At 45.4% G+C, this 14975-nt stretch overlaps 1 protein-coding gene across 1 annotated transcript in view; it reads right to left on the reverse strand.

Moving 5' to 3' along the window:
• The window catches only part of mcc (MCC regulator of WNT signaling pathway), a 122737-nt gene extending 116463 nt beyond the window's left edge, over window positions 1-6274 (reverse strand). Inside the window, exon 1 of the mRNA XM_072658282.1 lies at window positions 5897-6274. Coding sequence (XP_072514383.1) covers window positions 5897-5950 — 54 coding nt within the window. The 5' untranslated portion in view covers window positions 5951-6274. The remainder of the gene's footprint in view (window positions 1-5896) is intronic.
• Window positions 6275-14975: the final 8701 nt, after the last annotated feature.

Genomic DNA, 14975 nt, shown 5'->3' on the forward strand with positions numbered 1-14975 from the left:
AGTGTGTGGTTTGGGACACAGCCCCGCTAAACTGAAGCGCCAGACGGAAGAAGTTAAAGCTGAGCAGAGAATCGTCTGCACAGAGACTCTGGATGGCATGGTGTTGGTGGAACAAGCGGGCAGGGTTAATACTAGATCTTGCAGGGAGGAGTGACCCCGTGCCTTTGCTGAACGTTTGGCTCATATTGCGTTCAGGCCGAGACCCACCAGCTTGTTTGGGGTGAATCAGAATTGGGAAGGCAGACTCAATCACACCTGGGTTCATTTTAATCCAACCCAAGCTGTCAAGTATAAACACACTCTTAATAACTGGGGGGAATTCTGGGGGGAAACTAACTGTTTGACGTTGGAGACACTGGACATGGACAGACAGTTTAGAGGAGGAAAGTCAGATGGAAAATGGGCTGTTTTGTCATTAAAACATATGGGGATGGGCAGAGCTACACATCACACTGCATCCAGCCAGCAGAGACACTAGACCTGAGGAGGCTTCACTTTTATGCCGTTGTGCTGTCCATGTTTACTACATTCCTCATTGACCTTGACATGCTGTTTTCTATACAAATGGTCCGGTTTTCCAGAAAGTAGCATCCTACCTAGTGTCAGAAACCACATAAGGTCTATAAGTCCATTTAAGAGGACTTCACCACTCACAATGGCTTGAGAATGGGTGTTATTGCCTAGGTGTGCAGTCCGCAGTGCTAATTGTTGATGCATTAGCTTCTGTTACTGGTTAGCTACATCAGCCTAATGTTGCCCCAGTGCAAAACTCAAGAAGCAACTTCAGAGCTGGTTGGTCGACTCAAGTAATATTGCCCAAGTTGGGGTTAGCTACTCAATCAATGGATACTTGAGGAATGACCGTTAAATTGCTGTGCTTGGCTCATTGATGAGAGGCTACAAATCTCCATCAGCCCAGCCAGCGCTTTTCTATCCCATTGGAGGAATAAAAACAAAGCTCACAAAAAAGCTCGCACTCAGGAGAGGCATTAGTGAACCTTGTCGGTGTAATATAGCACCTCGTAAATACGGCCGGAATAAAGAAGCGATTCTTGCATCAACACTGCGCCTTTGTCCCGAGCCAAGCTAGTAAATTGTCGCGGCGACTCCGGTGCGGCCTGCTTCCCTTCTTCAGCGAGTTTGTCTTCCCTTCAGGAGGGTCGTAAATCAAAGTGCTGAACCGTGGCGGTGGCCAAATTCAGCCTCTTCATCCACTCTTCAATCCTGGACGGCATCGATCAGACGAGGAGAGCTTTATGAGCCGTCGGCCGCTGCATGTTTACGTCTGCTGACCGTTAGTCAATCTGTCGGAGGAGACGAGCTCAGCTGGACAATAAATCTAAGAACAGTAGGATCCTGAAGCTTCTGAGAACGGGTTACTTACTGGGAAGACAGCGATAGGGACACGATTTGAGGTGGAGACAGATTGAGGTAGAGTTTGACAGCTGCCTGAGGTCCTACCAGGTGACAGGTGAGAGAAAATTAATTTTCCAGTTTGAGTGCTTTTTCTTCCTCCCTCTCTCTCCCTCTCCCTCTCACTCACTCACTCACCTCCTCTATCTCTCCGGGACGAAAGAGGTTAGATGAGGATCTCCCACATCAGTGGACGAGACAAAGCACTTTTCTGCCCGGGGGCCTCTGGGCCGCTTTGGATTTCCCTGAATGCTGGTAGACCAAAGCTGTTGGCTTAGAAAGAAGCGTCAGCACTTTCATGCCTTTTCTCCCCAATCCCCCCCCCCCCCCCCCCCCCCCCCCACATTACATTCCCACTCATGGCACCAGTGTTCAGTCTACCTCTACTTCCACGTCTGTCTCTGCTAGCACAGTGGCTATCCCTGAACATATGGACTGCCATTTTTGTTCTGCCTTCATCAGACCATAAGCTTTTAATTTGACAAAAGTAAAAAATTCAGAGTAAATTAGGAGGCTTGGTAATGAAATTAGATCCCCGCTAACATTCTACAGGCATGTCAGGTCAAGTTAAATAAGCTGTAGCTGTTGTGCAAAAACCTTGTACCGCCTTTTTTGACATTTTTGGCAGTTGTTCCTTACATTGCCTTCAATTTTATAATGAAAGGACCAATAGAACGCTCCAAAATGACTTGAAATAAAATCGTTTTGCGTCGACGTCCACAGAAAGTTGAGAAGGTTTTATCCTCCTTCTGTAAAATTGAAGTTTTTGAGATTTGAGGTTTTTGAGAGCTGTAAAACTGGCCAATTTCCAACTCCCCAAAACACACCAACACATTTACATACACCCCACACACTAGTAAAAGCTTTTTGAACCCTAACACGGTAAAATGCAACGTCCACTACAGGAGAACCTGGTGTTGCTGATGCTGGAGAGCAGATCATCACCTCCAGATCTGCAATCTGTACTGCTCCGGGAACCAGTAGCCTCGTAGCCATGACTTCTCCAGTGCCAGTGTCATCAGGAGAGCTTAAACTCAGGCAGGGAAGCGAAAGCCAGGAAAGCAAGCGTGTATCCGTGCTAGGCTAAACACTGATGCTAACTGATAGACTTCTACCATTTACATTTAAGGCATTTAGCAGATGCTCTTTTCCAGAGCGACTTACAAAAGTGCTTTGCTATTTACTCCAGCAAAACCTCAGCTAGTTTGAATAGACTAAAGATTCAAGTTTAGACTCTACTAAACACATAACTCTTCTTTCTAAAATTGTTTACCACAGTTCATTCCCATACTTTGTACACTACTGTTGTTTGCGCTACTACACACTTTTTATACTGTGTAGGAAGAAAGTGAGCTCTAGGCAAAACACTTTCCGGGCTTCCGTTTTCTTCAGGTAGCTAATCGCACACTGGGCCAAGAGAACACCAAGAAAAAAAATGGAATTATGTCTTATAATGATGTTCATTTAAAAGCTATATACTACACAACGTGGCTCCTGTGACCCATCATAGTACAGTAAACCAGCCAATAAAAGAGTTATAACCATTATAATGGCGTTTCATTGTGAGGCAAAACAGGGTTGTAAAACCGCATATGAGCATTTTAACCTAAACTAAAGTCACATGCTTACAGTTTATACATCAAATCAATTGCTTTGTCCCCAGATACCATTCAAGTCTCTTAATGCTGAGCATCAGCTGATGCTGATCCAACCTACTGCTGATTAATTCATCTGTTCACTAAAATCCCTTTATTTTAGCATCAGTTTTTAGAATCAGACTTTCTGGACTGACTGATTCAGTTTAGCTGAGATTTTTCTTAAAATCACTGTTTTATAGTGTTTAATATCTTCTAATCCAGCCGGACCCTCCTCCCTGACCAATCAGCTCCCAGCTCCTTTACCAGTTCTGAATGGGCTCTTCAGTGCTGGTTTATAAACAGAGAAAGGTGAGCAAGCGGTTCTCCGGTTCTCCCGCTGGTAAAACAGAGCGTTTCAGTGAGGGTTTTTATAAAGGGTCAGATATTATGGTCTGTTTTCAGGTTCCACTGTAAAATAGCTCCACACTGCAGAACCTCAACTCCTTTATTTACCTTCTGAGAACGTCCTCACTGCTGCTGCTGCCGGCTGGGGAATAATGTCCGTTATTGGTGTCTTGAGGACACCAGATGGAGCTCTGAACACTGTGGTTAAAAGACTCGGGACTGGACAGGAATATCCATTCAAATGTGGCTGATTTGGCCTCAATCCTGATCCACTGAAAAATTACTTTAAATAGAGAGATTCTACAGCACCTACAATTCCAATATTAGTGCATCCATTAATCAAATTAACATTTTATATATGTATATATATATATATAATTAACATTTCATATATATATATATATATATATATATATATATATATATATATATATATATATATATATATATATATATAAAAAAATGTTCCTCCCTACTAGGGACAGCTTTAACCTATTACCATGTAAGACAGTGTAGAGATCACATGGTCCTAAATGAGGACTGTATGATACAGTAATATTAAAACAAAAGCCCAGTCTCATCTTCACAGGGCTATTATGTTACTGCCAAGGAAACAGAGATGCTGTCTATTCATTTAAGCCTGAGGATGAAGACGATATGTGTGTGTGTGTGTGTGTGTGTGTGTGTGTGTTCTCAAACTTGACAAACACCCTGAAAACACAAACTTGCACAACCTAAACCATTAAAACCCCACTTCTCGTCCTGGACCAGCTGCTCCAAGCACTAACAAACAAGCTGGAGGTTTGGAAAATCGCAGACTCCGCCAAATACAACATTACACTTTAATGATGTGGTCCAAATCAAAAACGTCCCCCGCTAGGCTTCCCCTCTAGCCGCTGTGCCCACAACAACGATATAAACTTCATACACTGCACCAAGCAAGCGAGCTTACAGCGGGACACGAGCTCCACGGTTCCATCTTCTTCCTTAAAGAACCCCTTATAACACCTCCTATAAGTGAGCATGGAGTAATATAGAAGCTATTACAAGCTCATAAAACAACACAAACCGGCTCTTCTTCCTTCAGCCCGAGAAGCTCGTTTAATAAAGCTCTTTAAAGTGGCCCTCGTCTTCCTGTGCCTTTACAACAGACGGCTGTTGTGAATGGACTTTTAACTGGTTTCATGTGTGGAAAGCCTGGAGCTACGGAGGAGGAGGAGAGGGGGGGTATGTGCTGGACGAGAGCGCTCGTGTTGATTGGATTCAGCTTCATCTGTGCTGCAGAGAGAGCGGCTCGGCTGTTCGACATTTAAGCCTCAACAGTTTAACAGAGGAGGAGTGAGGTTCTGAAGGGAACCATGTTCGTAACAGAGCTGTGTGAGGATGGTGGAACCAGCATTTGATGTGAAGAAGTGGCTCTTCTATGGCATGCCTCAAAGAGTCAGGATAAAGAAGTGAAAGCCAGCAGGAGATCTTGAAGAGTACGTCCTGTGGTGCTTGGACTCCTCACCCTAACTCGGTCCTGTTAAGCACATTAGTGTTTTTCTCATTAGTGTTGGATCAGATGTTCTACAGTGAAGAAAGCACTAGAACTACACGACAGAGAGACTCCAGGAACAGGTTTAGGAGTGAATGCATTAGGATGAATGGAAATAAGTGCATGAAGTTCACCTCAGCTCAGGTTATGCTGTTTGGTGTGCTCCACAAAAAGGCATCTGACGGTGCCTTCATCCAAAACTAGACTAGAAGAACCTCTTGTGATTCTCAAAAGAGTGAATCGAGAGGTTTTAATTGAATACAGCCTTTATAAGGTTCATCAGGGAACCAAACTTGGCTCTTCTAAGGCATGGCTTAAAGAACCAACATCTAGAGCAGGACCCCTAACCCACTTGCTAACCGGCTTACTAATGAACTGATTGGTTGGATCAGATGTTCTACAGTGAAGAACACACTAGAACTATATGGCAGATGGACGTCAGGACCAGGTGACTGCGTTCATAAAAATGGAAATAAGGGAATAAAGTTGGTCCAATTCAAGTAACGCTGCTCCGTAAAGAGTACAAGCTGGTACTGAGAACACTAGAAGAACCACTTGTGGTTCTCTAAAGCATCAGCTAATAGTTTTTGATTAAAACTTTCTTGAAAAAGCAGCATTTGAAAGGTTCTTCAGAAGCACCAAGAAGTGCTTCCTCCATATCTCCACCTCTTAAGAGTGTAGAAGTAGTACAAGTTGAACTGCAGACTGCATGAGTACTTCTGGACCAGGATCGACCTCTCTGGCTTAGCTGCACCTTTGATGACTAAGGCATTTTACGCGGTCGGACTATAGGAGCTTCCCTGGGACAACATCTGCTCCGAAAATGGAATGTGAGAGCGAGAAAGGGCGAGAGAGTAGAATAGACAGAGTGAGAGACAGGGAAGAGACACACAGCTCCTCGTGAGGAAACGAGTACAGCAGCGAACACACCCCTCCACGCCTCCTCCACCGAACCCCGGCTTACCTCGCTGGCCGCCTGCAAATCGCTCCCAGCTCCAACAGCAACTCCGGAGTTCATGGCGTACGAACTCTCCCGGCTAGCTCAAATTACTCGGCTAAAATTCCACAGTTGTAGAGAGCCCGAGCCGGAGGAGGGAGTGAAACAGAAAAAAAAGATCAGCGCAGGAGAAAAACGTAGTCTCCTCTTCCTCTCAACTCCCTCCGGCTTCCACCAGGACATCCTCGGCGCCTTGGAGAATTCCAGAGGTGTTCCAGAGATTTCCCAAAGGCTTTTTTTTTTCTTGCCGGAAAGAAGCAATCCAAACAGCAGAGGAGTAGAGAGACAAGGCTTACGGCTTCAGAGAGCCTGCCGGAGACTCCCGGCTACAGCTCCGCACTGCTCATAACCTCACACACACACACACACACACTGCGAGAGGAAGCGAGTGTGAGAGAGAGAGAAAGATACAGAGAGAGAGAGAAAGAGGGTGGGTGGGTAAGAGGGAGGCAGGGAGGGAGGGAGGGAGGGAAGGAGAAGGACCTCCCTAGGGCCTCACTGCTGCAGGGAGGTTCAGCAGAGACCAGTGTGTGTATGTGTGTGTGTGAGTGAGTGAGTGAGTGAGTGAGTGAGTGAGTGAAGGGATTCATTCACTGCCTGCTGTCACAATCCAACCGGTCAGGAAGCAGTCACAGTCTACGTCTCTCCACCTTTTCTCTCTCTCTCTCTCTAAGACTCTCCTCCTCCCACACTGCACTGCTGCTGGTATCTGGAACCAGTAAACAACAAACGACGATAATGCTGTGAGAGATAAACACCAACGAGCCAAAACATTATGATCACCTGCCTAACACGCTGCTGGTCCTCCCCGGTCCGCCAAACAGCTCCGACCCACCTTGGCAGGAACTCAACAAGACGTCTGAAGGAGAATGGACCAATAGAAATGCTCCGACATCTTTTTAGCATGACCTCCACTGAAAGATAAAGCAACACTACTTAGCATTTCTACCCCAACAGCTTCAAAGTCACTGAAATGCTCCACTGGCCGTAACGGGGAGAACGGCACCTGTATCATTCCCACTCCGGGCTCAACACTCCGCGAGCGGCAAGGACAACGTTCCATGTGCTTCTTCATCCATTTCAGAGATGGATCTGTATCCCCCAGCTTGTCCAGAAATGCATGTGTAATTCTACAAATTCCACATTCTGACCGTAGGGGGAGCTAAGGAGCAGGAAATTCACTACATGTCCAAATGCTTGTGGACACATCTTCTAATCAATGCAATTAGCTACTTTAAGTTGCACCCATTGCTTGTCCTTGCAGAGAAGTACTGCCAATAGAATAGGACTCTATGGGGCCTAATGCCAGAGAGGGATCTAGAGGGGTATAAAGCCCCCCCAGCATTGAGCTGTGGAGCAGTGGAAGAACTGTGTTCTCTGGAATGACGGTTGATGCTTCATCCAATATTTTTGGAATGAGTTGAGGAGTTGGGGATGATGAGGTGACCCTCTTGTTGCTGTATGCAATCAAATCCTCACAGCAGTGCTCCTCCCCTGGACAGTAGAGACAGTTACTCCAACAAAAACAGGAAAAGCAGATTTTAATACCTACATTTCAAAAGAAACAATAAGTGAGCAGGTGTCCCAATACTTTTGTCCAGATCGGTTTCGGATTTCTCACATAATGCTGCTTTAAGAAGGCTTATTCTTTCTGCTGTTAAGTTTCATTTTGTCATTTTGGAGATACAAGGTTTTATGGGAAGAGAAAGCCCAGAATCGGTGCATCCTTAATTAGCTTGAACGCTATTGCTCAAACTTCTCCATCACAGCTGGCCTGACTCTGCAGAACTGCATATTCAGCTTCTACAGTCTTCAACCCTGCAGCCTCTAAGCGTTCCCTCCTCCTACGGCCACAGCTTGCACTCGCACACTTGTCCGTTCCACTTTCGACTCATGCTTTTCCCCTCTCCCCCTGACTCGCTGTCTCTCAGCCACGGTGGATGGTCACTTTAACCACAGAGCAAACCCCCCCCACACTCTGGTCTGAAGCCCATTAAGGCAATAGCAGGCCAACAGAGAAGAAGTGGCTAGCCTCCAGTGATGGCATGTTTTAACAGACAGCAGCATCGTATCCACTATTCTTTCCATTTCTGATTCTTCCCCCACTCAAAAGAACCTGGCACACTTCCAAAACGCTCCTTCCCTCTCCCCCCTTCATCTCTGAGGGCTGTTAAGTAGATTATAGGCCGCTGCTGGCATTGAAGCTGTGTAACAGACTTAATTATGGGTGTACTTCATTCTGTTAGACTACTCTTCATTAAGCACTGTGTCAGGGCCCATTACGAAAGCACTCGCTTGATCTAGACTCTAGACCACGTCATTAACTCGCGGAGCTGAGCCGTCCGTATATCTCGCCGTATTTGAAGACGTGTCCGGGGTTGGGGAAAATGCTAACACGGCAAGTTTGGGTTTTGTGTAAACAGCAGCATCTACAAACCATAAAGTTTGTAGATGTAGGTGAGGATGTTGATTCTGTAGAGGCTCAACAGCTCCCTCTAGTGTAGCACTCCTCCACTTTCTCCACTTCACACACCAGACAGCCTTGCAGTTCACTACCCGGTCATGCACCCTTCGAGAGGGAGTCATGCAGAGTGCTATTCAGTCAAGGCAAGTCCAAGTTAACTGTACAGTGCTTTCTACAACCTGCTGGTAGCCTGATGTAGCTTCACCCACCCTCCTCAGTCAAACTGTATTTACAGAATCAGTAATCAGCATAAAGACAAGAAACCAACCACATAAGGAGACATGAAAACCTAAGACCTCCATTGAGCAGCCAAAGACGACAGTGGCGAGGAAAAAGTCCCTCAGAGCTGGAGGAAGAAACTTTGGGAGGAACCAAGACTCACAAGGGGGACCCGACCCGTCCTCCTCTGATCAGAACTAGAATATAAATGATTGAGAAAAGTATTAACATGATAATCACAATAATCATGATGTAATAACCCTAGTAGTGATGGTCAGAGTAATTAGAGTAGTGATAGTTAATAGTGGTAATATTAGTAGTGGCAGACAGTTAAGAGTCCATATAGATTTTAACATGGTCATTAGGCACGTAGCGGTGGCAGGAGGATGGGTATCTGGTCTGGCACGGGTGGTGACTGATAAATGGAATAGTCACATGGACTCGAACTGGGTTTGTACCCAGCTGGGCTTCCCAAATGTGCCCCATCGTTACAGCCCACCTTAATCTCACATGAGGCCTAGAAGGGTACGACCTAGATGGGCCCCATACTTAACCTGGCTAGGCATACAGGTCCCACATGGATGTAATGAATGTAAGATTGATCTGCAAAGCGTCAGTAATACATGGTAGCGAGGTTAGGAAAATTAAACACATTTATTTTACTTAAGGTTGATGTTTATGGGTCCTGATGCAATTTGAGTCTAGACTTAGCAGCTAACCGATGCGTAATTTGTTTGGAATTTGTATTTTCTGGACCTATTTTGAAAGCGTTCAGACTGTGAGCTGGCAGCTTCATTTATAAGAATAAATTGTAGAGTTTATTCTCTACAGGCGTTTACTTAATGTCTATCATACACACCGATCTGTAGCATTACTGATTACATTTAAGGCATTTAGCAGACGCTCTTATCCAGAGCGACTTACAAAAGTGCTTTGCTATTTACTGATCTGTAGCAACTCAGTGCTGGTAAACCATTCAGGAAATGGACTAAACCAACACAGGTTGAAAAAGCTTCAACCTCAAATCACAAACAGTCAGGTTAGCATGAGTTAGCACAACGCTAATGTAAACAAAGCCTAAAATCTGGCGAATTCAATGGATTTTCTTTCCAGATTGATCAGCGAACACAGTTTGGGACGTCTAAACATTACGACCTCCTGATGTGAAAGGCAATAAACAGAAAAGTAGCCAGCGGTCTGGTAAAACCAACGCGTTTACAGACTCCCAACTGCATCACTGATCCAAATCCACCGTGGTTTCTGTTCCCGCTTTAAAACGACTCGCTTTACAGCTGCCATTAAACTGTAGCTCATGAGAAGCCTGTTTAAAAACAACAGAGGAACTGACTAGAACCTTAGCGGCGGTAGCCCGGTCATTCATTTTTGTCATTAATTACTTGGTCTTGAATACGGTTGCTGTCATGGAAAAACCTTGCATCTCCATTTTGCACTTTTTCACTTTTTGTGAATCTAGCAGTTCTGCGTCAAAGTTTCATAACGAACGGACCAATAGAAATGCTCCAAAATGACTTGGAATCAAATCTTTCTTCATTCTGACTTCCACTGAAAGTTAAAGCCCTTGAGTTTTCTTTCTAATGAAGGTCATCTGGCTCCTCAGGGCCCCCAGTGTAAACATACAAAGTAAGTATTATGAAGATCTTCCTATAGTCTAGTGACCAAACATCTGCTGTATTTCACCAGTATTGCTCTCCATTCCATGTGGACTGGACAGGCCTAAAAGTGGGCGAGGTTTACGCCAGCATGACCCTGACCAATCAAAAGGCTAACATGTCTCCGTCCCCTCTCTGTGTCTGAGCAACCTGGCATGCTAAATCTAACTTAGCAAGCATCTTAGTTAGCTGGCTAGCCCTTTCGCAAGTGACTTGTGTCTGTGGCAGTCTGCACAGAGTGAGCTCTTTACGCCATGAGCAGTGGCGAGTTCTCGAAAGTGACCGTTATGCAGAACGATGTGGAGAATCGACAGGCAGTCATTTTTCATTTTAGTTTCAATAATTTCAAATAATATGTTAATTATATAAACAACATAAAAAGTTTGTCGTTATGCACTCATCTCGCAGCATGGCGCTGAAATTCCACCTTAACATAGCACCGAAGGCTCCTTTTCTTTCTGCAACATGATTCAAGTAAGAAGCTGGAGAATAATTCCAGCCTCGTTGGTGCAGCGGTGTTGGTTTACTTGTTTACAGTGGCAGAAATAATCGTGTTCCTAATCTAAAGGCAAAACCATTAAACTCCCAAAGAGGGCCTCAAAGCCGCTGCGAGAAGGTCCTCGCCGGGCTGATCCTCATTGGAGATCAGAGCTAGCTAGGCCTTTTCATGGTAGAGCTCACAGTGGTGGCTCAGCGGTTAGAGCCCGGGGCTACTGATGACAGGGTTGTGGGTTGGATACCCGGCTCAGCCCGGCTCAGCCCGGCTCAGCCCTTGAGCATGGCTCACTGCTCCAGCTTGCTGCCCACTGCTCCAGGCTCACTGTCACGGTGTGCGTTTGATCACTAGTGTGGGGTAAATGGGTTAAAGGTGGAGGTCACCAAATTCCACCGGTGTCCAATACTAATGGTGAATATGCTATTCTTGTCTTGTCCACTTGGAGTTGGAAGATGAGCTCCGAAATAAAAGCTCCTCTAGTCAAGATACATCAGAGCTCTCTGAGGCCAAGTCGGCTGTGCAATCTCGGTTCCAGATATCAGAACCTCAGTAAACCCTAAAGATCAGTGAAAGCACAACCGCAGTTCAAAGTAAGCCACTGATGGCGCGCTGTCAGTCACAGGCGCTCATTAGAATATTAAAACCACGCCCAGACCGTTGTCAGAGAGATGTGAGGAGTGTTTTATCATATTTGTACTTTATATTAGTTTAGTCTTTAAAAAAAATGCCATTTGCCCCAAGTTGCCATTTTGAAGATACATGGTTTTTGTGCGGCAGCGACGATATGTTAAACCACTATAGACAACATTTCTTGTATTTTCAAATACAGTTGGTGTGGTGGAGTGAACCAACAACGCTGCCCTGCCTTTCAACAGACCAGGGTTTGGGTTCCCAGCCATTCTCTGAGCTGTGCACCGAGATTCTAATGTAACTACTCACCCTGGATAGGAGCGTCAGCCAACGCTGTAAACATACAGAACATCCACGATCAGTTCGGCACACTCTCGCTTGAGTCAGTCGGCGTGTCTGGAAAAGATTCTCGTCTGGTTTTACACAGCGAGAGCTACCCTTAGTGTTGGGTTGGTATGTACTTATGCCAGTGTAGCTCTTGGCAAGCATCTGCCTTCAATTACAAATTACACGAGCTCCCACACTGCCTTCAGAATCGGCCTGCCCAGATCCACAGCGCGGCAGACAAAAACGCTGTGCGGTTGTTTATTCAAAGTAAAGGCTTCTGGGAGTCTGGCGAGTTGGGTTTGGTAGAGAAAGATGAGGAGGCTTAGAGTGCAGGAGGATTTCCAGGAGAGGAAGGAGAGGGATCTAAGGAGTCTAACAGAAGGAGAGGCAAAGAGCGAGAGAGAGAGAGAGAGAGCGAGAGAAAAATCAGTCCCTAGAGAATGATTTATATTCAGCATGCAGTGGTTTCTCAGCCTCTCTGTTGTCAATCACGTGAAGATCTCTTCTCAGCAGGTAGTCAGACACAACAGGAGAACGACTGAAACAAATGTTTCCAGAGCGCCGAGGGAGAAGAATAGTCGGCTGTCATCTAATCGCAAATCAAAGCTCCAGACTGCAGAAGTAAGGTGGGATGATACAGCAAAACGATAACATCACAAGACCTTAAGGCTGGTTTCACACCTAGCTGGATAGGTTGGCTGCAAAAGCCCCCCCAACAGAGATCGGGTTTCTGAGACACGTTGATCCACGTTTGAAGGGAACACATTCACGCACTCATAATGAAGGATTACCAGTGGTTTCAGTGGAGCGCTCACTGTTTATGCTTTTATCTTCTCCCTCATTCGAATGAGGTCTATGTGATAAGACTAAAAAAAACATCTCAAAATGCTTAAGAGGAATGGTGATATGACGACACTCGCGTCTCAAAAAAATGTGAAATACCATGCAAGCCTAGTTCTGCCTATGACTGTCATTTCAACAACAGGGAGTTTTGGACCAAAACATCATAAATATCAGAAAATGACCTCCATTATGTTACACATACTGTTTCATGAGACCCTGACTGGTTAAGAACTCGAGCCTCGCTCTCAGAGCTTTTAGATGTAGACCACATATTTACCAGTTAGAAGATTTGAAGGGTCCACGACCTCAAGAACATGGCTTGTGACCAACACTGCTTTAGCGATGCTGGGTGAGGGCAGCATACACCAGGATAGTGATGCTAATACCGTGGTAGTGATGCTGGGTGAGGCCGGTGGCCGGCACACGGCACAGCAGGGATGCTAACGGCGTGTTAGTGATGCTAGGCGAGGCCAGGGGCCGGCACAGCAAGGATGCTAACGGCGTGTTAGTGATGCTAGGCGAGGCCAGGGGCCGGCACAGCAGGTATTACCAAGTAATTACCAAGTAATACCTAGATCGGTTCAATCAGCCCCAAAAACATTGATCGGACCATCGGATGGTTAATATACATGTTCCATGACTCTTGTTTGGCTAAGCATTGGCAAGAACCTGGGGATACGATATGGATCACGATACAGGGGGTACGATTCAGTATATTGTGATATATTGCAATTTTTTAAAGTTAAATTTTAGGGAAACTGTGATAGTATAAAACACACCATTATATGCATTAAATCTGAATACAAGAAAGGCCAAGTTTTATCCAATCAGAACAGCGGGATCTGAAGACCAGCAGTTTATAAATCGTCACAATCCTTGCTTCTAAACTCTTAATAAATTGTTAATTATTTGTAATTTTATTATTATTATTATTATTATTATTACTATTTTAGAATTGTTTGTCTGCAAAACCTAATATAATGATACTTCAACATATCAATAGTTTCTTACACTCCTAGATTCTTATTCACAGTTATGAGACCAAATGTCTGAAGGTCCTTAGAGGAGCTTAGGTATGTGAGTGTAGACTTAGGAGTCTTGCTCAAAGACTCTTATTGGTGTGGTGTGCTTATCCAGCCAGGGACCTGAACCCTATTCTAGTCTGCCTCGGGCGAGGTGATGATGTTACCCACTAAGCTACACCCCTCTCTCTCGCTAGTTCTCCATATCCATGCAGCCCAGCTCTAGCAGAGCTCTACTACTACCACCACCACCACCACCACCTGCCCCACTTCTCTTAATGCACTCACAGTGAGTGTGTATGTGTGTGTGGGCAGAGTGACCTACACAAAGCCATCAAACCTTGTCGGCCCTGTAACTAGCCCGCAAGGTCTTCATCCAGCCTGGCTCATCAACAGTCAGCACACACACACACACTTATACACATGCTGTGCAATCACGCGGACATACGCAGGTCAGCCCGGGGGACCATTACTGCTATGCACAATTACTTTCACAATATGGTTTTAGAACCTCTTCAGCGGTTTAGAGGTCGCCTAAGTATGATTGGAGTGAACTCAGGCAGGCCTGCTGAACTCCACTCAGGTACTTCGCCAGACCAATCTGGACAGAAATCAGTATTCGATTGGGTGTTTCGAGAGCAAAAAAGTGCTTGAGGGCGCAAAACGCCCAGAGCCATGAGTTAATATTCATGGGGCATAAATGACCATCTCTCCGGAGGAACCTGGCGGCAGAGCCGGTGTGCGACATACACGCTGCCTAGAATAACACTGCTCTGCTGGAGCTGGAAAAGAGGAGGGAAGTGGGCACTACCCAGACGGAATCAGTACAACATTTGACTTCAGCCAGGGAACGTTCAATACAGCAGCACAATTTAAATTAAGTCATTCTGAGATTACAGTATACTATTTGGACAAAAGTTTTTGGACATCTGTTGCTGGGACAAGAGTGTTACTGAGGTCAGGATGTTGGATGATCAGCACCCCACCTCATCCCGAAAGTATTGGATGGAGCACCAATCAATATTCCAGAGAACACAGTTCCACTGCTCCACAGCTCAATGCTGGGGGGCTATACACCCCTCAAGCTCACACCTGGCATTAGACAGCATGGTGCCAATAGGTTTATCTGCTCCAGAGTGTCCTATTTTATTGGCAGTTCTTCTCTACAAGGACTAGACAATGTGTGTGTGTGTGCGCATTCACACATCTGTGTCAGCAATGGATGCAACGTAAAGTAGCCGAATGCATTTATAAGAAAGGGTGTCCACAAATATTTGGACATATAGTGTAGGTGCAACTTACAATTCCCACAGCGGAGAATATGCAAATATTACCATTTGCGGGACGTACAGCTTCTGAGCCCCGGTAAGGTGTA

Source organism: Salminus brasiliensis, chromosome 1, assembly GCF_030463535.1.
Source record: "Salminus brasiliensis chromosome 1, fSalBra1.hap2, whole genome shotgun sequence".
In the NCBI taxonomy this organism is placed as follows: Eukaryota; Metazoa; Chordata; class Actinopteri; order Characiformes; family Bryconidae; genus Salminus; species Salminus brasiliensis.